The sequence below is a fragment of the Ochlerotatus camptorhynchus genome, unplaced genomic scaffold (assembly GCF_037179485.1).
Source record: "Ochlerotatus camptorhynchus isolate MF236.1 unplaced genomic scaffold, CSIRO-AGI_Acam_v1.1 ptg000169l, whole genome shotgun sequence".
In the NCBI taxonomy this organism is placed as follows: Eukaryota; Metazoa; Arthropoda; class Insecta; order Diptera; family Culicidae; genus Ochlerotatus; species Ochlerotatus camptorhynchus.
This window is the reverse complement of record NW_027040659.1, coordinates 361,655-388,474: the sequence shown is the minus strand read 5'-3', so window position 1 is coordinate 388,474 and position 26,820 is coordinate 361,655. Positions and strand designations below refer to the sequence as shown.

The following is a 26,820-nucleotide window of genomic DNA, read 5'->3' as shown; positions in this document are numbered from 1 at the left end:
GCTTTCAAATAACCATAATCATAAAAGTGTATTGTTATCGTCATGAATAATGAATAATGAACATTTAGTGTTCATGATAAGTAAACATTGCCCGCAGCTTGTGTCACTTTTTCTCGATTGAGTGAACTCAAATTCATCGGTGCACTCGTCCATTGAGCAGGGTGGCCAGACATACCGATTTATCGGTAGTCCTACCGATTTTCGGGATGCCTACCGATTCACAGACGAAAGGTTTAAAAATTACCGATTTTTCACTTTTCCTACCGAGAATCACAGATTTTTAGTAATCTTGAAAAATGTTCAATACCTATGTTTTGTTTTCCGTGTAGTCAGAATTGGGTTCTTTAAAGGTATTGAGGTAAATGCATATTCGTAATCTGATTTAAAAATGGAACCCAAACCTAAAATTTCATCAATTTTGGTACACTAGAACTATTATAAATAAGTACAATTACATTTGCAAAAATCACTTTATTAACGCCCCTCGGTGTCACTTTGTATAGGAGCGAGTCAGTTTGTTAGTTTAGTGTCAAACAGTGAAGTGATTATTTTGATTTAAATCTTTATATAAAAATCTAGATGAAAGTGTGTGGGTTCGAAAAAATACTACTGTGCTCAGAAAACGAAGCTCTTTCATATGATATATGAAAACCGATATATTTTTAAAAATTAAAGAACCCATTAGCATTAGAATCAGAAATATTGATTTCGACACGTTTAAAGTAGAAATACTCAGAGGGACAGATGGGCGGAGATACTGTTTTGAGTCTGAGAAAATCGAACAATCCTATTAGATTTTTTCCGAGGATTCCTTATTCTTACTAGATTAAATTGGAGTGAATTGCAATCGAACAGAAATTCAATCATCTTTATGTTTCGTGTGCTTCTCAAATTCAACTAGTTTTATCGTACACTGAAAAAAGTTTTCATATAGTTTCCATTGGGATCGCACATGATATTTTTCCAATAACAAAATTAATTATTTTTACCTGAAATTCACATAACATTCATTATCACATGAATTCTATGTGATAAATCACATAAACTTGATTGGGCACATAAGGTTTATGTGATTTCGGAATGCGATTCCCAATTATGAGATAACATAAAAGTTATGTGAAATTCTAATGGATATTTTCCATCGGATATGTGATTTATTTTTTGAGTGTATAGGACTACGTCTGTGATTTTATATGGGGGTACACTTCGTGAAAACCGAAAATGGAACATGTAACAAAATTATGAAAGTTTTTGAACGTTAATAACTCAGCTGCCCCTGGACCAAATTCAATCATTTTATCACCAATCAATCAGAAATACTTTATAATTTTTCAAAACTGCGCAACTGTTGCTTCGAAAAGCGATTTCCCTAACACAGATCTAAAAGTTGAATTCCATCCAGTCTCACCAAACGGTGTTTATTCAATCACCGCGTGGTGATTGGTGGTGTTCTCCACTCGGTTCTCCATTAAAAATCCAAAAATAAAAGTCAGGTTAAATGCTGGTTGCAAGATAATTTAGGTACAAATCCCTGCTGCCGAATTGTATTTTGTTTTCTCCGCCCATCTCTCCCTCTGAGCATTTCTAGTTTAAGGTGATTCGCTGTTAAATCCTTATTCTCGGAACCACTTCGAAACTTTAAGTGCACAAATATCAGCTTCTACGACACGTGCAACTTTCAAATTGTTACTCCACGTTTCCACTGATTTCCGAGATTATGTAATTGAAAATTCGAAGTGGAAGTTTATTTATTTATTTATTTATTTATTTATTATCTGGCCACCCTGCCATTGAGCAAAACACACAACTGAGCGTACCATGACTGATTTTAAGTGTAGTAGTTTGGATGATTCCTCGCGTATTTTTTGCGTGCTGATCCGTTTACGATTGCATTCTGCTGAGTGAGCTGAGTGAGAATTCTGCAGAAAAAAATCTGATTTTAATTTATAGCTTTAAACATGAATTGACTTATTTAAATCGGTATCAACTTGAAGAAAAAATATATTGTAACACCTAAACGTAAAGCGTAATGCAATTACTGTAAAACTGCTGTGGTCAATTCAACTGATTTACTAAGATACCACTGAGCCAAAAAATATTACACTCGGCTATGTAAATCGTTAGCGTTCGGTTTTTACGCTTTCAATCGAGTTCTACCTCGGTAGAGAAAATTGTTCGGATGCCTTTCATTTTACAAGGGGGGGAGGTGGCTGTCAAATACGAACAATCGTCGCCTACCTCGCATAACTGGTTCCAAACGTAAACAAGCCATAAGAAACCTACAGCGTTTGTGTACGTTTGGAACCAGTTTCATACAAGATGATCAGTAGGCTGATTTGACAGCACGTCCCCCCCCCCAGTCATTTTATCCTTCATTCCTTCTACTGCTGTCAATTCCGAGCCTACATGCAGATGGAGGTGAAGATAACTATTTTGTAGGTGAAGATAGCTATTTTGCTTCTGTGGTGCTCGCGCGAATGAATGAATTTTCTCATACTTGGCAGTACAGTAAATCTGACTTGCTAGGCAGTAAAGGAGTATTTTCTCAAGGTTTATGGGGCATTTCATCATGCTAAACTATAGTTAAAATTTCTAAAGAATTTGAGGTGAATATAAAGAGAACTCTATGGATAGAAATTCTGCATCAAATTTGTACAAATCCCCATGGTTTTCGCGAATTATTCACAGGAGTTTTCAAATGCTGAGACATCGAAATATTTAATGATTGTTTCATTTCAATTTTATCAATATATTGGATTCCAACAAAAACTCGATACATTGTATAGGACATTGAAATTTTTGGAGATATTTCATCCAAAAAAAATCACATCCTCGATATAACGTAGCTGTCACTTTTTACTTCCATCGTATATATTTCACAAATAATAATTCAGTCATATAAATTGGCATGACCAATAGATGGAGGATTGTCTCATTTATCCGATGGTGTTATTATTTTGTTTGATTTATTGATTGTTAACTAGAAATTAGCTATGGAAGTCAAAAGTGACAGACGTTATATCGTAGATAAAAATTCTGAATTTTAATAGTGATGTAACATTCATTCACGTAAACTTGTATTTAATTTCACGCAACCGAGTAAGTTGTAAACCATGTTGTTTACAACAATGGACTTTTGTATACAATATTTGCTACTTTGCATGAAATGTCTCAGAACTTTACATTATATATGATGTAAACTTATATGATATGTGACGCTCCATTTATGTGCATCATACTGAACAGAAATTTACACTACTTTTTCGAACTGTGTATACATCTACTCGGCTTCACCGAAATCGAAATTTATTTTCCATATGCCATCATTGCACAAATTATGTAAAATGTGGGCCATTAAATGGCACGATGACCTCTCGCAATAAAAAAAAATCAATACAACTGCATTACAAAATAGGGCTGATTCCGGGTTGCCGTTAACACACAGTTCAAATGGAAAAGTTGCGAAGAAAAAACGGCTGCCGACAACAATCACACTCACTTGAGAAGTTTAGAGCATTGTAAACACGTTTTCAACCCGTTTTGGACAATCATGTCGATTGTGATGGATAGAATAGCAAGCACCATATAAATGTAAACAAATAAACACGTCATATGGGTTCGGGACGCTAAGAAATTGCTAATATAAGTGCGGACGAAAATACATAAGTTCCTGTATTTAACATAATAATATATATATATATATGTATTTGAACTAGTCTACGTCGGTTGACGCGATAAATAAATCAATAATCAAATGGATCACTTCCATTGGGATTGTCGCGCCAACTTTTGCAACATGAGCACTCACGCCTTGTAAAAAGTTCCACGGCATGTATATTATCTCCACCTTGTGGTTGGTTCATGAAATCGCAATCCTCCAAAATTTACAGAAAACGTTAATCTAAAACTCAGGACACTCAGCCCAACACGGAACAAGTGAGCGTTTAACGATTGGTAGTGATTGGACATGAGGCGAGACATCATACGAATGAAGTCTTGACCCACATCCAATCCCTTCAACCAACGACTCTTCAACACCTAAGGGATGATCGCCATCGTGCCATACTCCCTTCACTCCACTTATTCTGCCAGCTGACGAGTGACTGTTGACGATAAATGAAGAAAAATTCATCGTAGGCGATTTGTCAATCGTAAATATCGCCTTGCAGAGCGGCCACCTTAGCAAGTGAGTCCGCCTTCTCATTGCCCGGAATCGAGCAATGAGATGGGACCCATGCAAAGGTGATGACAAAAGATCTTAAAGATAAAGCACTTAGAAGCGCTCGTAATTTCTTGAGAAAATAGGAGGAGTGCTTTACGGGTCTCATTCAGCGAATAGCCTCGACAGAACTGAGACTATCCGTAAAAATAAAATAGTGATCTGGTGGAAGTGAGTCGATCGTTTCTAGCGTATAGTATATTGCCGCCTGCTCAGCAATACATACGCAACAGGGAGCTTGAAGCATTCGAGAGGCGCTATGAAAATCGTCAAAAATATTAAAACCAGCGGACGCCTAAAACCGACAAAATCGTTGTCCGGTACAACGTAAGAAGATCTTGTGGGTGAGCTCCCCATCACGTTCCGGTAATTGTTCAGAGAAAATTGATCCTTTGTTGGCATTTCCGTCTCAGATACTCAATGTGGGATTTCCTAGAAAAAACAACCAACTCAGTTTTCTCCGAAGAGAATTCGATACCTAGATCGATAGCCCAAGTAGACAAATTGTCTAAAGTATCCTGTAAGGGTCCTTGCTGGTCGACCCCTTTGGGCCCTGTCATAGACACTACAGCGTTTGAAAAATTCATGTAAATTTCTGCGAGTTTATCGCACATAAAATTGACGCTAGATTTGGCATATTGTATTCAACCTTGTAAACGATTTCATTGTTTATGTCAACCGTAGCTCAAAACGAGGGGAGATTTTACGCGATAGTTAAATTCAGAATTTTTTTTCTGTGTACGCCGTCATCTGCAAGTTGTCTCAACGTACAGTTGTCACTTAGACAATTGTCAATTTCTCTGAGGTAGAAATTATACAAAAGAGAACTTAAACATGAGCCCTGGAGGAGACCCGCCATGTAACTAAATCGAGAAGCTGTAGAGTTTCCATGAGAAAAGCTCATATGTTTCTCAGACAGCAAATTGTACAAAAAGATATTAATTAATGGAGAAAGGCCACAGTCGTGGAGCTTGTCTGAAAGGACTTCAACCGATACTGAATCAAAAGCCTCTTTGATATCCAAGAACACAGAAGCCATTTGCTCTTTTTTTAGCAAAAGCCAACTGAATTTCTGTGGAAAGCAACGCACGACAATCGTTCGTTCCCTTGCCCCTACGGAAACCACATTGAGTATCTGAGAGTAGGTGGTTCATCTCAATCCATTTGTCCAGGCGAAAAAGGATTATTTTCTCCAACAATTTTCGAATGCACGAATCCACGAATTGCCGCCATTATCCGCATTTCTTGGCTTTGATGAAGCTCTTGAGTTCGTGTTCAAGAGCCGAGTACGCTACGAAATGCACGGGTGTTCCTCGTTTCCGGAAAAGCTTAAACGCGTCGGACTTTTTCCGATAAAACTCAGTGCATTGCTGGTCCCACCAAGGGGAAGAAGGTTTCTTATGGAAAGACGTTCCTGGAGCCGGCCGAGTTTGAGCTCGAAGCGCGCATTCCAAGATCAGATTGGAGAGGAATCCTCCAACGGTGGAAGGCCTTCTACCGACGACACGGCTTCATCTACCGCGGCCTTGAACGTTGTCCAATCGATATTACGGGTGAGGTCGTACGCGACGTTAACGGATTCCGACGGATTGAACCCACTGGCAATCGAAATTTTGATCGGCAAGTGATCACTACCGTGGGAATCCTGGATCACATTCCACGTGCAATCCAACGATAATGAGTTAGATCAAAGTGTGAGGTCTAATACAAAGGCTCTTACCTTTAATAATAGCCTGACATGCGACAAGTTCAATACCTGGAAATTGTGGAAGATTCACTCTATAGAAGGAATGGCACTTTTTGATCACGAAGTACCCCGCCTTCACCCGAATCCTTACGATCCAGTCGAATAATGTTAAAATCATAAAAAGGAAGATTGCTATCTAAAGAGAGCAAAGTTTCACAAAGAGCAAATGCATCACAATCATTATTGTGAACTAAAAACTTAAAAAGATCTAATTTAGGAATGAGACTTCGACAATTCCACTGTAGAACAGTGATCAAATCCCCGACCTCGTTTGGACAATTATCCATCGAAGGAAATGATTGCTGCAAGGAGGGGCCACTTCAATATGAAGTTTGAATGGAAATAAGCATTAGCTTAGTAGATAACTGCACTTACAAGACTACAAAAGTTATTAATTATTGAAGAGTAGACTGTACTATTTTCTGATGTTGTTGGATATCAGCTTGCATACAAGTTTCTAATTTTACTCATATTACGCCTGACAAAATTTTGCTAACTTGGCTGAATGACATATACACAAGCAACTCAAATTGCCTTAAACAGCACTCTGAAGCAGTGTTCGGAAAATCATTCTCAAATCTCATTCATTTAGCCTCCCTGCGAGAATAAACTCGCATGCGAATGCGGCAACCAAAATTCACGCTTGAGATTCTCATACATATTCACGCACTCACACTCACAACGCCAAAAAATCATTTCAGCTTTAAACTCATAAAAACCACTCGTCAATTGATATCATGCCTATGCATGTTGTGTTAGTTTTCCAACCCCTGATGCACAAACAATAGTAATAACAATGAATAACACCAAAATATAAAGCAATGATTTTTTGAACCTGAAAACTCATCGGTGATTTTTGCGACGTTAAATTTTGCAAGACAAAACTCATTGGCGCATAAACTCATGCATGAGATTTGAGTTTTTGAGATTTTCCGAACACTGCTCTGAAGGCTCCATATTAATGGATACGACATTATTTCAAGTTTCCATTCTGTGTGTTCTGCAGTGTTTCTTAGAAGAAATTTTAACATCATTACTATCATTAAAATCAGTGGTGCAACTAGCATGCTAGTTGATCTCCGAACAATTTCGCAGCAAGTGTGCAAGTTATTTTTTTTTTTTATTAATTACTTTATTTGTACAGGCTCAATCGAATAAACTTTACAGAGCCGAGTTATCATTTTTGTTATACATTATTGATTTCTTATATTTAAAGTTAAAGGAGCTGGACCGGATACTCGCGGTTGTCTCGAGGTTAGTGGGGATTTACAATTTTTTTTGGATGGGAAAAGGGAGAGGGAGGTTTGAAATGTGGTTTACGATACAAATATTAATTAATCCTAAAACATGAACTAATTTCTATTCATCTTGAAAACAAACATAAAAAAAAACCCACACGTACAAAATACAAACTAAAAACAAGGTTAATAAAACATACAATCTAATGTTAATATTCTTAAAGTAAACATATATGAGTTTCATAAACTCCAGATCGCGTCTAGCCAAAATATCCCGAACTGGAACATTAGGTTGTCTACCTCGAGCCCGAAAGGAATCGTACAGTTCAGATCTGACTCCGCGATGCTCAGCACAAGACCAAATAATGTGATCTGCGTCCTGGTAACCTTGTCCACATTCACAGAGATTGCTGTCCTTCAGCCCAACACGGAACAAGTGAGCGTTTAACGAATAGTGATTGGACATGAGGCGAGACATCATACGAATGAAGTCTCGACCCACATCCAACCCCTTGAACCAAGAACTCTTCGACACCTAAGGGATGATCGAATATAGCCATCGTCCCAAACTCCCTTCACTCCACTTATTCTGCTAGCTGACGAGTGACTGTTGACGATAAACGAAGAAAAATTCATCGTAGGCGATTTGTCGATCGTAAATATCGCCTTCCATAGCGCCCACCTTAGCAAGTGAGTCAGCCATCTCATTGCCCGGAATCGAGCAATGAGATGGGACCCATGCAAAGGTGATGACAAAAGATCTTAAAGATAAAGCACTTAAAAGCTCTCGTATTTTCATGAGAAAATACGAGGAGTGCTTTACCGGCCTCATAGAGCGAATAGCCTCGACAGAACTGAGACTATCCGTAAAAATAAAATAATGATCTGGTGCAAGTGAGGCGAGCGTTTCTAGCGTATAATGTATTGCTGCCAGCTCAGCAACATATACGGAACAAGGAGCTTGAAGCATTCGAGAGGCGCTATGAAATTCGTTTAAAATACCAAAACCAGCGGACGACTCTATTAGTGATCCATCTGTGAAGAACGATCTTGCGGAATCAACTTGGCCAAACTTTGCAGCGTAAATTGACGGAACAATCATGGAACGATGATGTTCTGGGATCCCACGAATCTCCCGCGTCATAGATAAATCAAAACTAACTGAATTGCCGAAGTCGGAGAAGCATACACGATGAGGAGTATGCTGTGAAGGGCTGACATCCTGTGTTATGTACACGCAGTACAATGACATAAAACGAGTTTGAGGGTTCAGCTCAAGAAGCTTTTCAAAGTTTTCGATTACCAGTGGGTTCATAACTTCGCAACGGGTGAGGAGCCTGAGGGACAATTCCGAGAACCGATCCGATAGTGGCAACATGCCCGCCAACACTTCTAGACTCATCGTATGAGTCGAGTGCATGCATCCTAACGCGATACGAAGACAACGATACTGTATACGTTCCAGTTTGATGATGTGAGTTTTAGCCGCCGACTGGAAACAAAAACTACCGTATTCTAAAACCGATAAAATCGTTGTCCGGTACAACGTTAGAAGATCTTGCGGATGGGCTCCCCACCACGTTCCGGTAATTGTTCGGAGAAAATTGATCCTTTGTTGGCATTTTCGTCTCAGATACTCTATGTGGGATCTCCAGGTGCATTTTGAATCGAACCAGACCCCAAGATATTTGAAGGACATAGAATGAGTGATCGGTTTACCCAAAAGTTGAAGCTTTGGTTGTGCTGGGCTATGCTTCCTAGAAAAAACGACCAACTCAGTTTTCTCCGTGGAGAATTCGATACCTAGCTGAATAGCCCAAGTAGACAAATTGTCTAAGGTATCCTGTAAGGGTCCTTGCAGGTCGACCCCTTTGGGCCCTGTCATAGACACTACGCCGTCATCTGCAAGTTGTCTCAACGTGCAGTTGTCACTTAGACAATTGTCAATTTCTCTGACGTAGAAATTATACAAAAGGAGGCTTAAACATGAGCCCTGGGGGAGACCCATGTAACTAAATCGAGAAGCTGTAGAGTTTCCATGAGAAAAGCTCATATGTTTCTCTGACAGCAAATTGTACAAAAAGTTATTTATTAATGGAGAAACGCCACAAGCGTGGAGTTTGTCTGAAAGGACTTCAACAGATACTGAATCAAAAGCCCCCTTGATATCCAAGAATACAGAAGCCATTTGCTCTTTTTTAGCAAAAGCCAACTGAATTTCTGTGGAAAGCAACGCGAGACAGTCGTTCGTTCCCTTGCCCCTACGGAATCCAAATTGAGTATCTGAGAGTAGGTGGTTCGTCTCAACCCATTTGTCCAAGCGAAAAAGGATCATTTTCTCCAACAATTTTCGAATGCACGATAACATCGCGATGGGACGATACGAGTTATGATCTGAAGCGGGTTTTCCAGGCTTTTTAATGGCTATAACTCTCACTTGCCTCCAATCATCCGGAACAATATTGAGCTCCAGGAACTGACAAAACAAGTTCAACATGCGCCTCTTAGCGACGTCTGGGAGGTTCTTCAACAAGTTGAACTTTATTCTATCAGCCCCCGGAGCCGAATTGCCACACGAAAGGAGCGCGAGTGAAAGTTCCAGCATTGAAAAAGGCTGGCTGATCTCGTCTACAGAATTCGTCGTTTCGCGAGGAATCATCTGTGCCGGCACGGAATCAGGACATACTTTTCGCGCGAACTTGAGAATCCGACGATCTGAGTACTCCTCGCTCTCGTTGTTCGAAGACCGGTTACGCATCCTTCGCGCCGCGTTCCAAAGCGTATTCATCGACGTTTCGCGCGATAATCCGTCCACGAATTGCCGCCAGTATCCGCGTTTCTTGGCTTTGATGAGGCTCTTGAGTTTGCGTTCAAGAGCCGAGTACGCTTCGAAATACTCGGGTGTTCCACGTTTCCGGAAAAGCTTAAACGCGTCGGACTTTTTACGATAAACCTCAGTGCATTGCTGGTCCCACCAAGGGGAAGGAGGTTTCCTACGCAAAGACGTTCCTGGAACCGGCCGAGTTTGAGCTCGAAGCGCGCTGTCCAAGATCAGATTGGAGAGGAAGTTATATTCCTCCAACGGTGGAAGCCCTTCTACCGACGACACGGCTTCCTCTATCGCGGTCTTGAACGTTGTCCAATCGATATTACGGGTGAGGTCGTACGCGACGTTAACGGATTCCGACGGATTGAACCCACTGGCAATCGAAATTTTGATCGGCAAGTGATCACTACCGTGGGGATCCTGGATCACATTCCACGTGCAATCCAACGATAATGAGTTAGAGCAAAGTGTGAGGTCTAATTTACTTCCATTCGAAGATGGTCCAGCCATACGTGTTACTTCTCCATTGTTAAGAATTGTCATATTGAAGTTATCACAGAGGTCATATATAAAAGTAGAACGGTTGTCATCATACAGTTCCCCCCAGCCTGTACCGTGGGAATCAAAATCTCCCATAATCAACCGTGGAGCAGGAAGTACTGAACATATATCTGAAAGTTGTTTTCGATTGACAACGGCTCTAGGAGGAATATAAACAGAAGCAATACAGAGGCTCTTACCTTTAATAATAGCCTTACATGCGACAACTTCAATACCTGTAAATTGTGGAAGATTCACTCTATAGAAAGAATGGCACTTTTTGATCCCCAAAAGTACCCCTCCTCCACGCGAATCCTCACGATCCAGTCGAATAATGTTAAAATCATAAAAAGGAAGACTATATCTGAAGAGAGCCAAGTTTCACAAAGAGCAAATGCATCACAATCATTATTGTGAACTAAAAACTTAAAAGAGTCTAATTTAGGAATAAGACTTCGACAATTCCACTGTAGAATAGTGATCAACTCCCCGACCTCGTTTGGAAAATTATCCAACGAAGGAAATGATTGCTGCAATGAGGGGCCACTTCAATGTCAATTGCTTCAAGAGGGTCGTCACAGTAGGAAGCATTGCCAGAACAATGCTTTTGAGAGGATCAGAAATATTCAGGTACTTGAGAATATCGTCCACAATTTTATCAAATGAGAACAACCCAGATGAAGAAGGGGCTTCTGTTCTTAAAAATGGGACATCAGGGGTTTTGGATGTCCCCGGGAGAGGTGGAAAATCCTGGGTATAGTCAGTTCTTCTGAATCCAGGAGGAGTAGAAACTTCATTTTTTCCACCACTCCTTGATTTGGGGTTCTTCATTCTCAACTTTCCGCGAACGGATGCGTTTTCGTTTCCGTGCTGAAAAACAGAAAGAAGTTCCCTCCTCAGCCAAGTCAGAGTCAGTCTCGTCATCTGACAAAAGAGAAAAGGGATTTTTGTCGTTGGTCGATGGCGTGGCCGTCTTAAGCATTTCTGCAAAAGACTGCCGGGAACGTTCCTTAAGTGAGTGTTGTAATTTCTCCCCGCGTTGTTTGTACACCGGGCATGACGAGATACCATGAGGAGTTCCATTACAGTACACGCATTTTGGTGCGGTAGCTGCACAGGTGTCATCCCCATGCTTCTCTCCGCATTTGGAACAGCGTGCCTTGCTGCCACAGTGGGAGGCCGTATGTCCCAACTGCTTACAGTTTTGGCAGTTCATGACCCGGGGAACGAACAAACGCACAGGTAGTCGAAGTTTTCCCAGCTCGATGTAGTGAGGAAGGGCTGAACCAGAAAAGGTCACACGGAACGAGTCTGTGGGGGTAAAACTCTTTTTACCCTCGCTGACAGATACTGAGCCCAGTTTTTGGACATCCAGTATCTTCACCGGAGGAAGCAAACGGTTCTTGAAACGGCCAACCGCCTGCTTCTCCAAGATCTCGGGGGTCAGACTCGCTTCGGTGACCACACCTTCGATCTCCACATCACGAGCTGGGATGTAAACTCTGTACTCGAGCGTGAAGAGCTGGGAGGCAGCAATCTCGTTAGCCTGCTTCAGGTTAGAGACGGAGACACGAAGTTTATTGTGCCTAACCTTCGTGATTTCAGTCACGGCCGAGTATCGCTTCGTCAGATCATTAGTAATTTGCATTACATTCAAAGGTTTGTTTCTGGGCTGAAAGTAGGCAACCCATGGGCCAGTCGAGTCATCTGGATAGGCTCGCGATCGGGGGTTTATCTGAGCCTGTCCTTTGCCAGACTGAGACGATGAACCAGGGAGAGATGACGTACGTTTTCGACCCTTCTTGCCATCACGTGGCAAAGTGGTGTCATCTTCCGACAATACGTCCATTTCGTCTTGCGACAAAATGTCCATTTTGCCGTACTAGTGGGAGTGAAAAACGCTCTACCACTGAAACGATAATCACTCGGACACAATACAAAAAAAAAAACTACAAACACAGAACACAAACTTAAAATTTAACTGTGGGCGAAAGAGAAAAACAAGAACAAAAACTTATCTGATAATCCTATACTACTACCACCGAGCGTTTAAACGGCAGCAGCGGAGCGACGCGCAACGTGGATGATCTTCGATCAGCGTGTGCGGGCGGTCTTCGTTGGTGTGTGCTTATGTGAGGGTCGGCACTCAGCTGAACACACGATGATAGATGAGCGGTGTAAATGCGGAGGCAGATGCTGACACTCGATGACGATGATCCGTGTGCAGGTATGCGTTACCACGCACCGATGGTGCGCAAAATGGTTGGCGAATTGGCAATCGTAACAACAATTTTCCTTCCGATGATGCCGAAAACACACTTTCTTCTCAGAAAAAAAAACTCACTTTTAGTTAATTATTTAGCTGGGAACTCTAAGCGAGAAAAAACTGACAATTTAAATCAAGCGAATAGCGAGAAAACATCCAAAATAGCGGAGCGCAAACTAAGTCGACCGTACTTCTTGCTAGGACGCAGTGGAATGCAAATTATTTTTCTAACCAAATTAAATCAGATTCCGCGAGGCTTATCAGGACAAGATTTGAAACCGTTTGAACGCTTTTTACTACCTATTAGCCGTTGTGTAAGCGCCGATCGAAACAAAAGTTATGACGTCAATACAAGGGTGATTGAGTAAACGAAAGAAACGAATCGTGCGAAGCGGAATGAAACCCGAGTGAAAAACGAATTGCACCAATACATTCAGGCCGACAATTCCACACCTTCTATAGACCAGGTTGAGCCTTGATAGTTAGCTGCTTGCGGGAACTTACATCCGATTGATGCCTTTACAATTGTCCAAAACATACTCTTTACCAAATTTATGGTGGTCCTGAAAAGGACCGTTTTGTCGTGATGGTTGAGTAATGCTGAGCTAATAGGGTGTACAACACGGATGAGGCTGGCGAGCTGTATGTTGTTTGGAGCAATGGTGACGCGCTTAGCATAGATGACCCACAGCGACTCACGAAGAAACTAATTTCGATCCATAGTGGTTTTTGCGGCTTCTTCCTCCTTCTATGGATGCTCATGTGGGCTCTGCAGTTCGCTGCTTGCAGGCTGCCTTTCGTTGTGTACTGGAGAACAATATTCAACGCCACACGCCGAAAGCACTGCTGCTGCTGACACCGACGACCGGACACCATCACACACGGTAATTGAATGAGCACCGTTCAGTGAGACAAGACCGAACTCGATTTTTAATTCTGTGTTAGGGAAATAATTGCAACCAATCGGTGATAATTTTGATCACCATTGCAACAGTTGGACATTTGTGTATTTTTCAATAGTGACCTATTAAAAATTAATAAAATGTATTCAGATTGGTAGATAAATTTCCAATCGTTTGGCTTGTTTAGAATTAAAATCCATCTGCTTTTGACAGAGTTATATGTGGTCAAAACCTGACCTCTTTTCGTAATGCGATCGATTTTGGTTTTTTTTTTTAATTGCACCCCGAATATGTTGCCGAAAGACGTAATCCTACGTCAAAATCAATCAATACATCGTATAATACTTTGTTGAGCTTGTAGAACTTCAAGATGATTTGAAGAACTTTTCTCCTGCTCAGGTGTATTATATTGATATCAATGCCAACGCTTCAACAATGAACTATCGGCTCCATACAGCTAACGCGAACGAACTAGTTAAAAAAATGCCAACGCTTAAAAAACTGCTTGTGATACTGCTTTTGTAAACAATATCCGCCGACTTCAAGCAAATAAAAGCTTACTTTTACAAATTAATCATATCAGCTGGTATGCGGTAGTGGTAGGCGTGTTTTATTTTATTTATTTATTTATTTATTTGTCGTCAATCAGTGTAGACCGTTTTACAATTGTTGTCTTAAGAGCTATGTTTACAATTTTGTCTTTGTTTATATTTTTTATAATATGTCTTGAGAACAAATTAAAACATTACTTCTAGCTGACGTTATGCGAGGAATTAAAATATAGCTTTAATTTGGTTTTTGTCATTGTAAAGTCAATGTTATCGCAGTGCTTATTATATGTATCCATCATTTGGTTCAAGGGTCCAAATTTGGCATAATTCGTACTATGACGATTTGTAGCAAATATGTTTCTATTTCGTAAATGCCTAGATGGTGTATATAAATTTAAGGATGACAATAGTTCTATAGAATCAATGCGATGTGATACGATATCGTTTACGAAAGAAATCATAGCAAATTCACGACGCTCTTTTAATGTTTGGATATTTATGAGCATACACCGAGCTGTGTAAGATGGCAGAGGAAATACAGTCCAACCTAACTTGCGGAGTGCATACAAAAGAAACTGCTTTTGAACGGACTCTATTCTTTCTTCGTGTGTGATTGAAAAAGGTGACCAAACTTTGCTGCAATATTCTAATATCGATCTTACATAAGCAATGTACAATGTTTTTATCGTATACGGATCGTGAAAGTTATAGCAGAAACGTTTTATGAAACCAAGCATGTTGTTAGCTCTGTTAATAATTGTGTTATAATGATCGGTGAAAGTAAGTTTTGAGTCCAAAATAACACCTAGATCCCTGACTTTATCACACTTTTCTACGGTATGGTTTCCTAAAGTGATTGTTATATCGGGTAGGGTTCGTTTTCTACTAATGGTAATTGAGTTACATTTTTTATATTTAATTGTAGCAGGCTTTTTTGGCACCAAGTATGGAATATCTGTATTTCCTCTTTGAATGTGATGATGTCTTTGGCATCTTTTATTTCCAAAAAAAGTTTAATGTCGTCAGCATAGATTAAAACTTTCAATTTCTTAATAATGAAAGATATGTCATTGACGAAGAGAATAAATAAAAGCGGTCCTAAATGGGAGCCTTGAGGAACTCCAGAAGTGACATCAACGGGATTTGATGTCTTTCCTTTGTATTTTACTATTTGATGGCGGTCAGTTAAATATGATTCAAGCCACTTGAGGAGTGCGTAATTAATTCCCATTTTTTGAAGTTTAAAAAGAAGCATGGGTATGTCAATTCGATCAAACGCTTTGCTGAAATCTGTATACAACACTTCTACATGGTTTCCGTTATCCATTGCATTCAACGAATAATTAATTAATTCGAGCAAATTCGTAGTTGTTGAACGGCCTTTAAAAAAGCCATGTTGCATAGTAGTTATTCTGTTTTTAATTTGAAGAAAGAGTTTTTCATTTACAATCGCCTCGAAAAGTTTCGGAATGCAAGAGATAATAGCTATACCACGATAATTACGTATGTCAGATTTTTTGCCCGATTTAAAGATGGGCACTAAAAACGAGTTTTTCCATATTTTAGGGAAGTTTCCGGATTCCAGTGACATATTGAAAATCCAAAATAATGGAGCAGTAAGTTCAGTTGCTAAAGCTTTCATAAAAACTGGCGGAACACCGTCAGGGCCAGGACCTTTAGATGCATCTAAATTGTTTAAACCCTTTAAGATATCATGAACCTTGATTTGACTTACGCTGATGTCACTTGAAAATTCTGGATAAGATTCAAAATATTCACGGTCACGGTCCTCTTCTGAAAACGTAGTATAGATTTCTTGGAAGAAATTTGCAAACAAATTGCATATATCATCCGAGTTTTCACCTACCCTATCGTCCAAATGCATCTTTGATGGAAAATTATCAGATTTTAATTTGGTTTTCACATAATTGAAGAATTTCCTAGGACAAGATTTTATTTCAAGTTCAGTTTTTAAATTGTACTCCTCAAATGCCACATTCACGGCTAAATTTAACTGATCGCAAATGTCTAAATAGTATGCCAAAGTTTCTTCACTATTATATTTTTTATAAAATTTGTGCGCTTTTTGCTTTTGATTTTTTAAATTTTTCAGTTCCCTGTTGTACCAAACCGGATGTTTTGCATGACTCTGACGTCTTCTTCTTTTAGTTGGCACTTCTTCAAGTATTATTTCAAGCAACACATTGTAGAATACGTCAACTGCACTTTCAACATTTCCTGCAGTTCTTAATATTGCTTGCCAATCGACAATGTTCAATCTATTTCTAATGTTATCATAATTTGCTGAATTGTAATCAAAGATTTCATCAAATTCGCAGTCGTTGGTTCTTTCATTTATGTGAACGAATAAAGAATATTCTATTGCTGTGTGAAACATTTCATTTCTCCATATGGGACTTAACGATTCAGTCACACAGAAATCTTCATAAGTATTTGTTAATAAAAGGTCTAAATAACAATTTTGTTGATTTTTCACATGGTTAATTTGATTAAGTCCTAAATTTGCAATTTTGTCAAAAATGAAATGGAGTGTTTCATTTTCCCCAACGACTGGAAGTAAGATGCTTTCATTGTCCATATCAGAAATAAAGTCAACATTGCGTTGGTTAAGGTCCCCATATATATGTACTTTTACTTCAGGGGGTAATCTAGACAAAATTTCTTCCGCTTTTCCAAAAAACTTATCATACGTGTCCTTATCAGCCTTATATGCCTCTCACCCCAAAAAGCCTGGGCTCAATCCAAGTTGGCACCGCCGGGATTTTCTGAGGCCTCAAATCTCTGATCCTGCCTTCCTTCCCGGTCCATGAGTTGATGGGTCGATACCCGAGCAAAGCTAAAGATCAAATTGAAATCAAAATTTGCTGTTATGATGTAACTTATTTTGAATACTACAGTTGATCTCATTTTGGTTGGCTTTACGTGATGAGAGCAAAATTTTACACTGTTGAAGCAAACGGAAAACTAATCCTGCTTTCAATGAAATCAATTTGATTACTGATTTTGCATTCATAATGTTCTACTGAATACGGGCCTGGAGTAAATGGTTACCATTCATGTTTCTCAAGCTGAAAGACTTGGGCTCCAATCTCACCCCGGGCAAGTCACGAATGACCTAAAATGTGTTAAACGAATCAAGAATCATTAGTTCAACGACAGATGAATTTCAATTAAATTTTAAACAAGACGTAAACAGCAAAACTTCAAGTTAAGTTGCTTTCATTTAAAAAGTCTTGATTGCATAATGAAAGCACAATATGATATCAGACTTATGTCGCAACATTTGAAATCAAAATGAGTTTTCATTATGATAGGAACTGCACACTTTAATATCGATTTGCTTTCATTTTGTTAACCGACTTTGCTCGGGTAGGTAGGGTCCAGGTGTGGGAGCTGCCTTACTGGCGTCGGTAGCATTCGTACTCAGTAAAATTTCTTCTCACACAAAAATATAAAAATAAAAATGTAGTCGAATATCTTCTCTCTAAGATTCATCGAAGGTTTGTAAGAGTTTTCATAGGCAAGAATAAGAGGAATCCTAACATTTGATTTCTGAATCAACTTGCTGCGTCCCAAGCTTCGTGATCTGTATGAAAACAGAATGTTTTTCGATCACAAATGAGCGTTTTTAATGTACAATGTTCTGAGTTGAGGGACGGGGTGCGCCGCGTGGTTCGATAACTCCTAAACAGCCGTTGATGTTTAAATTGTGGTTATGCGTAAAACAGGAGTGACAGATAGTGGGAACCTTATAAAAGTGTTCTAAATGCAACATATAGTTCTCGCAATAATGATTAATGCATATTTTTGGTTTTCGGTAACATCTAGTTAAAGTATGGATGACTGTCATCACAAAACTGAAAAAAAGTGCTTTGTTGTAGGAAAATTATTAGTACTGCTATTATTTTGAACAATTTTACCTGGTGTCTCACTTTCCGGCAGGTGCTTTCAAATATTTAATATTTTTTAGTAAAATTGAACATATTTGTAGTTCTTTGGCGAACGTTTCAGCTCAATTGATAATAAGTTAACAAAGTTACATCATGTCAAAGTTGACCATTTTGTATGAAAATCGGCATGCGCTGCTATTTTATCGAACACAGCTGTACCTTGTCGGGTATATTCTTATCACTGCGACCATTACTTTGATAATAACATTATTATATCTGAACGGTGATTTTTGACAGCTGACTTCGTGTAGGATTGAATCAGTTCAAAGACAGATGTTACCCTTTTTGATGTTGATTGTTTTTCATAACCGGGAAAAACCGGGGATTGAAAAATTGAGTTTGAGTACCCGAGCAGAGTATGAAAACAATCTGAAAACATAATTTGATATTCTTATATAATGTTTCATGATAACATAACCTGACATAGTTGGAGATGCTTAACGTCAAATATCAGACTTAAAGTGGACAGTTTTTCACGATAGAAATTCAAGCATGAAGTAATAAAACATGATTAGTAAAAGTTTATTACTTGTCAACCCTGAGGTCGAGTTATCAGAACTACAATGAGATCTAAATAATGCATGAATATTATCGAAATAATAATCCATCTTGGCATCACTGAAAACTAATTATGTTGTCGGTATTTTCGGTAATAATGATCAAAAAGAATAATCAATATATGTTTGGGGAAATTCCACTACGTGTGTGCACGAAATTGGAGCACCATGGAATCCTTTATTCTCTTACAAAATTGCTTACGTACGTCTGTACTTCAAAAGAACGAGAAACAATCATTCAGGGATATAAATAACAAGCAAATATATCATGTACCGTATATGTTATAGGGGTTGTTATTCGTAAACGTCAGCGTTACCAACCCGAATTTTTTTTTTCTAAAAATAATGGGAAAAAATATCAAAAATCCAAGAAAAATATTTTTCTATCTAATGATGAAAAAAAATGGACCCTCAGCAAAACCGAAAGGTTGTTTTTTTGTGGTTTTTTGAATTCAACTTTATGTCATGATAACTTACAAAAAATGTTTTTGCATGTAAATTTTCTTTAAAAAATTAAAAAAAATTTGATTTTTTATATCTTTTTCCGATATTTTTAGATAAATCAAAACGTGATTTTTATTATCGGACCGGTAAACTTCCCCTTAACTTCTTAAATGGGACTTTGCATCGAAGGCTTCGTTTGTTAACGCCATTAACAACCCTGGTTATTACAGACAAATCCCAGAGAAGGCATGTCAAAAAGAACCAACTAAAACTCAAAAAATAAAATAATAATATGTGACATATTATCTAGATTCCAAAAACTAAAGCTTGACAGTTTCTAAACCATCCCAACTATCGAATGGAATTCGGTAGAAGGGATAAGGTTGCGTTCCAACTAGCGAATGATTACTTTTATTTTCAAGAATATTCAATTAAAAACTGTGTTGAAACTCCATAATTATCAAAAAGGTCGATATGAACTCGACTTTTATTTTGAGGAAAAATTATCAAAATGTATGTGTTATCAATATTCTACCAAAAAATAGTTGATACCATTTTGAAAATATGTAACTATGTTGTAACCCATACTTAATCAATTCAGTTTGATAACACGTTTTGTTTTATTTTTCAATGATTGTTGAGTAGTTTACTCAATATATTTGTATTGGGCACGTTAATTGACATAGTTTATTTTTCTTCTCTGTTTGTAGGGCACCTTCCGGCTAGCATGCGAACACGTCCTAAAGTCACTGAAGAAGGGACGCGAAACCTTACTCACACTTCTGGAAGCATTCGTCTACGATCCCCTGGTAGACTGGGCAGTTAGTGAAGATGGTGCCACGGGTGGCTTCGCTGTGTCTACCTATGGCAACCGTGAAGGATTCAACAGTGAACTTCGTCAGGCAAAAAAGCAGCTGGAACGTGAAGTGAACCGCGATACGTTAGCTATACGGTTTTCGGAAATCAAACCAGGATGGATCCGCAACCGAGATAATATCTATCAGAAACTGCTACTGATGGAGAGTTTCCTGCAAGAACTGCAGATAAACCGCACAGCCCTGGCTGAAGCTGAAAAGCATCGTGATTCTTTGTCGCGCCAGATACAGCTGATCAGAGAAGCTGAATCGTTGAATTCGGCAATCGGAAGCCATCCCTTAAACACCTTGTCTCAGAGATATAGTGTTTATAAGAATATCGTTGAAGATCATAAATCGGCAAAAAAGGCATTGCTGGGTAGGATTTCCGAGAGTGAAAAAACTCTGGACGGTTATCAAAGTTTCGTCAATGATGTAGATAATGGTAAACTTCAAGAGTATCTAAGAAGCGTCAACGCAAACGCAGAGGAATATGGCAGTTCAGAATTCGAGCAAGTGAAGGAATTTCTGGATCAGTCGAATCTTCGCGATACATTCCTCCAAGCAAGTGCGTGCCGGCATGAGTTGAACGAATATACCTTCCAAGCCACGGTGCTAGTAAAGCGTGCGCTCGAAATTTTGAATCAATTCAGCGCGATTATCTGCTATTATCCGAAAGATTTTGAACATAGCCATCGAGACTGCAAATACGTCTACTGGTGCAGAAAAATTATCGACGAAGACTCTCCACAAGCTTGTCAAGAGGTAATGTACGATGCTATTCATCATAAATCTTTACTATAGTTAGGCTTAATCATTATAGGTGTTTTAAAGGCGATTTTGTTTATTTTTAAACCATTTTGCTTAGCGCGTTTTCGATCATTTTTAAATTTTCATCGTATGCATTTTACATTTTTAGTTCTTTTTGACGTCCATTCTTAATACAGTTTTTTTAATGAGTACACTTGAGTCGTTTTCACGCGGATTTCGGTTTATAAGGCCACCTTGGCGTTTTTTGTGCCATTGCAGAACGATTGTATAGCGTTGTAAGGCCATTTTAAACGTTGAAAAGATTGTCTACGTTATTTCAGCATGTTTGGATATATTATAATTTTTCATAACGGTAATTGCATTCAAAATTATGTAGTTTTAAAGAGCGTTTTGGCATTGTAAGGTAATGTTGATACCTTATGTTTTCAAGATATGCTTGGCAAAAAATTAGCGTTATAGAGTGGATTTAGCAGTTATGACTATACGTTCCTATTGTGGTGTGTTCCAATTATGGCATATGGGAATCCCATAGGCCATAATTAGAACATACCATAATAGGAACGTATAGACATAACTAGTACACCCACCCTTATCCTCTGTTTGTTAGGCGACTTAAGAGTATATAAGTCACATTAGGCCATGTTAGCGCTTTTAAGCCATGCACACATTTGTTGTGTAGACTTTCTTGGACAACAGCTGAGAGTGAACTAATTTTAATGCTTTCTACCCTTTTATTAAATAAGAGTTCAGTTTCTTCAGCGGAGGTTGATTAATCTAGTTGTTTTTTTTTTGTTTTATTGCAGGTGACACGCAACTATGAGCAGTTCCTGACAAAGTTTAGGCAACACTCCTGCGGACAGCAGATTCTGTCTTTCTCGTACCAACTTACTAACATAATCTCGGATACTACATTCAAGATGTCCGACCTGGTTAGTTGTCACGCTCAGGAACTGAATGAAAGTATCATACCGATTGACCAACTGTACGAGAATGCTTTGTCTACAATTAATACTATAGCGCTGGGGAACACGAATGGTCGCCAAACGTTGCTGTTTGCCGGATTACAGTTGTGCATGGATTTGAATCGAAACTATTTATTGATGGAACAAACGGCATCCACTGCTGGGGATTCGCTTATCGATTTACATCTGAATGATGACTGGTTCTTGCCTGAATTCTATTTGGCAATAACGCAGCTGAACGCCTTGTATCAAATTCTGTTCGAAAAACATTCACCGAAAGCCTCGAGTGACAGTTACACCATAGGATTGAGCTGCCTCTCCGCCTGTGTTGGAATCTATGACCACCTACACAGTATGAATGAATGTATCGCGCGGGAATTTCTCTCCGATACCATGCGAGGTATAATTTCGGAAAATGAAAGTGTCATAGACATGATTTCTGCTGTGTCCAATCTCCAGACGGATATAATCCCACTTTCGGAACTACTGAATGAGATAAATATGCACCTACAGTGCGTGGTGATGAATGTTCCCTCGGCACATACACATGCGCTAGATATAGTTGAAGAATTGAAACGGAAACTGGCCTCGCTTGGAGATCGCTACCGCAACCAGGAGGTTCCATCTGAGGGAGCAAAACTGTACCTTACACTTCATCAATTCTTTAACGACCTACTCACCAAACAGAAAGATCTTATGCAAATCATAAACGAGAGATTTTTAGTGATTCGAGAGGCTGATTACATCGATCAAATAAAGGATTCCAAAGATTTAGCGGTAAGCGCATAACAATTTCGCAAAAAAAAAATATGTTCAACATTGTTTCTTTCCTACTAGGTGCTCATCTTCAATCAATCCACCTACAACGTATTGGAGGCCATCTTCGTGGTGAAACGTGTGCAGACTATGGTCGAATTTTTCACTTCCTGTCTGCAGATGGCTTGTGCGTTCAAAGGAACCGGATTGACGCCAGCTTTCAACGATGATGCTCTAGTTCGGCCTGTTCGTAAATTCATTGCCGATTTCATCTATCACTGTATGCTAGGCATCGGTCCATCTGCAGCTGGGATGGCCATCTATGGTATTCTCTTGCGGATCAATCCTCAAATAAAACAAGATAGTGAGATGCAACTGCAAGTAACGGGTTCGGATAGGTTAATCCTATCGCATATGTACAGTGAAAATATCGACTGTATGATGAATGCAGCACAGATCAGTGGATTAGAACTGAACCAGGCCACCAACGCGTGCTTGCATTTGAGTTTTACATGGAGGAAAATGATGAGAGTAAAATTACTTTCAGAACGTATCCTGACGGAACAAATTTCTATGACCAGAACGCAAGTGCTATTCGTCGCTCACAGTTGGCTACACGAAATATCGACTGCAAATAGCTCAACGACTATATCACAAAGCGATTTGACTATCTATGCCGATCGTTCATTGATTCTTGTTCAGCTAGAAAACTTTGTTGAATCATTGGCATCATCCAAAGGGGCAATTCAAAAGTTTCGAGACGAAATCCTTGCCAACACCAATGCAATCCTCCATCGCTTAAAATGGGCATCTGGAGCCAATCCTGAACTTGTGCATTTGTTGAAATCATTCGAGCACACTTCACTGCAAAAGAGAGACTTCCTGAATGAGCAGCTGCTCTACTTGGATATTACATTGAAACATTGTACCTCAATCTTCCACTACCAAATTGTACGTATGCAAATGAACAGACAATCGGAACAAGATAAAGAATTTGTCAGCATGGTTGAGCAATATCGGAAGGCCTGCTTGAAACTGCACTCTTGTTCGCAAATGGTAAACCAAACCGAGATAGCACTTGTAGAACTGTTGGATCCGGAGGGGCAAATCGATCACATCTGGCTGAGTAACGTAAAAGCTTTGATAGATGATATGACGGATCAAGTGCAAACTAAGATTGCACAAACGGAAAAAGTAGTTCGAAATGCCCAGGACAAATTACACATGAGTGCAAATGAATTGAAGGAGCTCATTGGTGCTCATCATTCACTGGCGACGGATATAAGAAATTTGCTGAAAATGAAGCTGAAAATGGAAACTACTCCAGCCTTACGGGAGTATCTGCTGCGCTATAAGTCATTTCTGGAAACGGTTTCCGAGCTTTATTCTAACGTTCTGAGCAAAGATTTCACTGATGGAATGGTGCTGCAAGCCAAGGAACAGGTCCATGACGCAATGTCAAATGTTCATAAAATATTCGATCAGCTTTTTGTGTTTGAGCAAAGCGGAAACTCTGAAGATGAACTAGGCATGATGGTTGAAGATGAAGGAACCGAAAAACTGAGTGCTGAAACGATGGAATCACCCATGAAAAGGGACCACCATAAAGGTAATTGAATAGGGTACATGTTCTGCTGGAGGGGGGCGGGGAGATATGTGGACTGTAACGTAAGGACTGTAATGATTGTCAAGGGTTTTCTGGCAAATCTTGCACTTCCTTGCAGTATCCTTTGATACTTTGGTTTCTAATTGAGCACAATGCCCGCAAGCTGAAAGCCCTTATTCAATCACTGGGCAAGCTTGTTCTTCAGACTCAGTTTTGATTTTCTATTGATAAATTGGGTACCTACCGTTAACTTTTAGACAGCATGTACATAGGAGAAACATATGGAAATGTGATTTTCTCCTTCGGAAATAAAGATAAGAACGCCATACAAAAAATGTTGTAATAATCGTTAAACTTGATTTCTGTTTAACAAATAATCGTTTAACTTGATTTTTGCAAAGTTTTTCGGAGATCGATTCAGTAGAAGTTCTCAAAACAGACGAAAATCATTGGTTGATCATCGATGATCACCTAAGAGATACATACATTTAGGCGTTTCCCGGGCTAGTTTCTGTGTCGATTAAATTCGAATGTTTTATAAATTCTTCTGATTGTGATATTATTAATTAATTTACACTTAGAAATTAATACCGACATCGGTTATTTTACCGAACTTTCAACAACTGAGCTGTTCGGTAAAAATAAGGCATTTAATTCATTAGGAAAGCTTCGCTATAATGGCAAGACTCGATTTTTTAAACAAGACTGACAGTATTTTGAAATTAAAATTTAGTAAAACTAAAGCTCTTGAAATGAGGGTCAAAGTTTTAACGAACGTTCAGCTGTTGAAAGTTCGTTAAAGAATTACCGAAGCCGGTAATAATTTCGGTACCCTTACTTCTCTGTACTGTACTAATTTATTTACTACATTTTTTTTTCCTCAGCACACCGTACTCAAAAAGAGCAGAAACGTAATGCATACGCCGTATCGGTATGGCGTCGCATCAGAATGAAGCTGGAGGGAAGAGACCCGGACCCGAATCGTCGTTGTACCGCTCAGGAACAGGTCGACTGGATGATACGGGAAGCGATGGATCCGGACAACTTGGCTGTACTTTACGAGGGGTGGACTCCTTGGGTGTGAATTCATGCAATGGAAACAGATATACTTGGCCGGCTAAACTCTTCATACATCAAAAACCACAAATGACACGTGGCGAATGATATTTCGCGTTAACATGCCAGTTTTGGTTTAAAAAATCTTCAGTCAGTAGACTGCTTACCATCGACGCGGGAGTCATCTATCTGGTAACGGCAGTAGTGGCACTGCCTTAGCAGTTTAGAGCTGCCTAAACAGTGGCACTAATTTCCACAACACGTTGACCAGTCTGCACTGCAGCCTTACCTGAGAATTTGTTCGCTGTAACAAGAAAATCCCGTAGAAAATAAATGTCGGGTAGAATAAACCCATTGCATTACAGCGAATGGTCTTAGGTCATCTAAAATCCCCCACAAACAGAAAAATTATAGCATCCATAAAGTAACTCGCAATTTTCCTACCACTATCAAAATGCAATTGAATGTTGTCTCCTCTCAGTACCAATTTTCACAAGCCGCGAGTAGGCTGAAAATACCCGCCGACTTTCTTATAACATCATAGAAGAACCGGAAAATAGTTGGCGGGTAGATGTAACAGAGCGATTCAAGGGAATTGACTCTAGAAACATGGTTGGAGGAGATCGATAAACATTACATACATTATCAACATCAATGGTCCTACTGAAATTGCATATTCACAACACAACAATGGAAAACTTCTAAACGTTTAGCTGTCATCTTTTATTTTTTCACAAATTTTAACAGGTGCTTCAGTTTTTTTTTTTTATCTTAGGTTTTTTTTTAAGAATTACATTTTTGGTCCATTATACAATTTCTATCGTTCCGCAAAGTTTGCAAAATTTTTCCTGGTGCTTATAGAAACATAAAATTAGATTTCCTTTGACTTCTCTTCTGTTTTTAGGTTTCATTCTTGTTATAAATCGTATGGCAGTTTGTAAAACATCAATACGATTATAATAGAATTGATTTTGTCTTTGCGCTTTCTGAAGACTTTTGAAAAATGAGTGCGATTTCGTAAAAACTGGAACAATATAAAGGATGAGTTTAACAAGCTTGTTTTTGAGAAGCGGTTATTAATATTCGAATGATATTTTACTTAGTTTTTATTATTTTTCCAGTTATTATAAAAAGATGCATCATTTGAACCCATATAACTTCCCATATCCTTCCCTTGTGTTGGAATATTATTGTTTTATGATTTTGCTCCCTATTGAAAAATTATTGTTTCGTTCCGTTACTAATATCATAATTCTAAGCTAACGTCTTTATTTCGTAAATAATAATTCAAGATAGTCATCAGATAATTGCAGTAAAAATTACAAACAGAACACAACAGAAAGACAGAAACTAAACATACCTATATGAGTTTCTGACAGCAAACAGCGCACTCTATTCTTTCGTTCGTGTCTCAAAATCTCAAAATAAATACATTGCTTACTACTACACGTATTTTGTATTATATTCTGCGATGACAAATCCTCAACCTTGAAAGCACAACTGCTTGAGCGTACCGGTGATCATCTCTTTTTTCCAGTGGTGGCGGGGGGAAT

General features: G+C 38.9%; 1 protein-coding gene across 1 annotated transcript in view; it reads left to right on the top strand.

Annotated features, from left to right (window-relative positions):
* The window catches only part of nonC (serine/threonine-protein kinase Smg1), a 70,908-nt gene extending 45,277 nt beyond the window's left edge, over window positions 1-25,631 (top strand). The window contains exons 7-10 of the mRNA XM_065222421.1: window positions 19,973-20,881; window positions 21,691-22,626; window positions 22,687-24,214; window positions 25,096-25,631. Coding sequence (XP_065078493.1) covers window positions 19,973-20,881; window positions 21,691-22,626; window positions 22,687-24,214; window positions 25,096-25,295 — 3,573 coding nt within the window. The 3' untranslated portion in view covers window positions 25,296-25,631. The remainder of the gene's footprint in view (window positions 1-19,972; window positions 20,882-21,690; window positions 22,627-22,686; window positions 24,215-25,095) is intronic.
* Window positions 25,632-26,820: the final 1,189 nt, after the last annotated feature.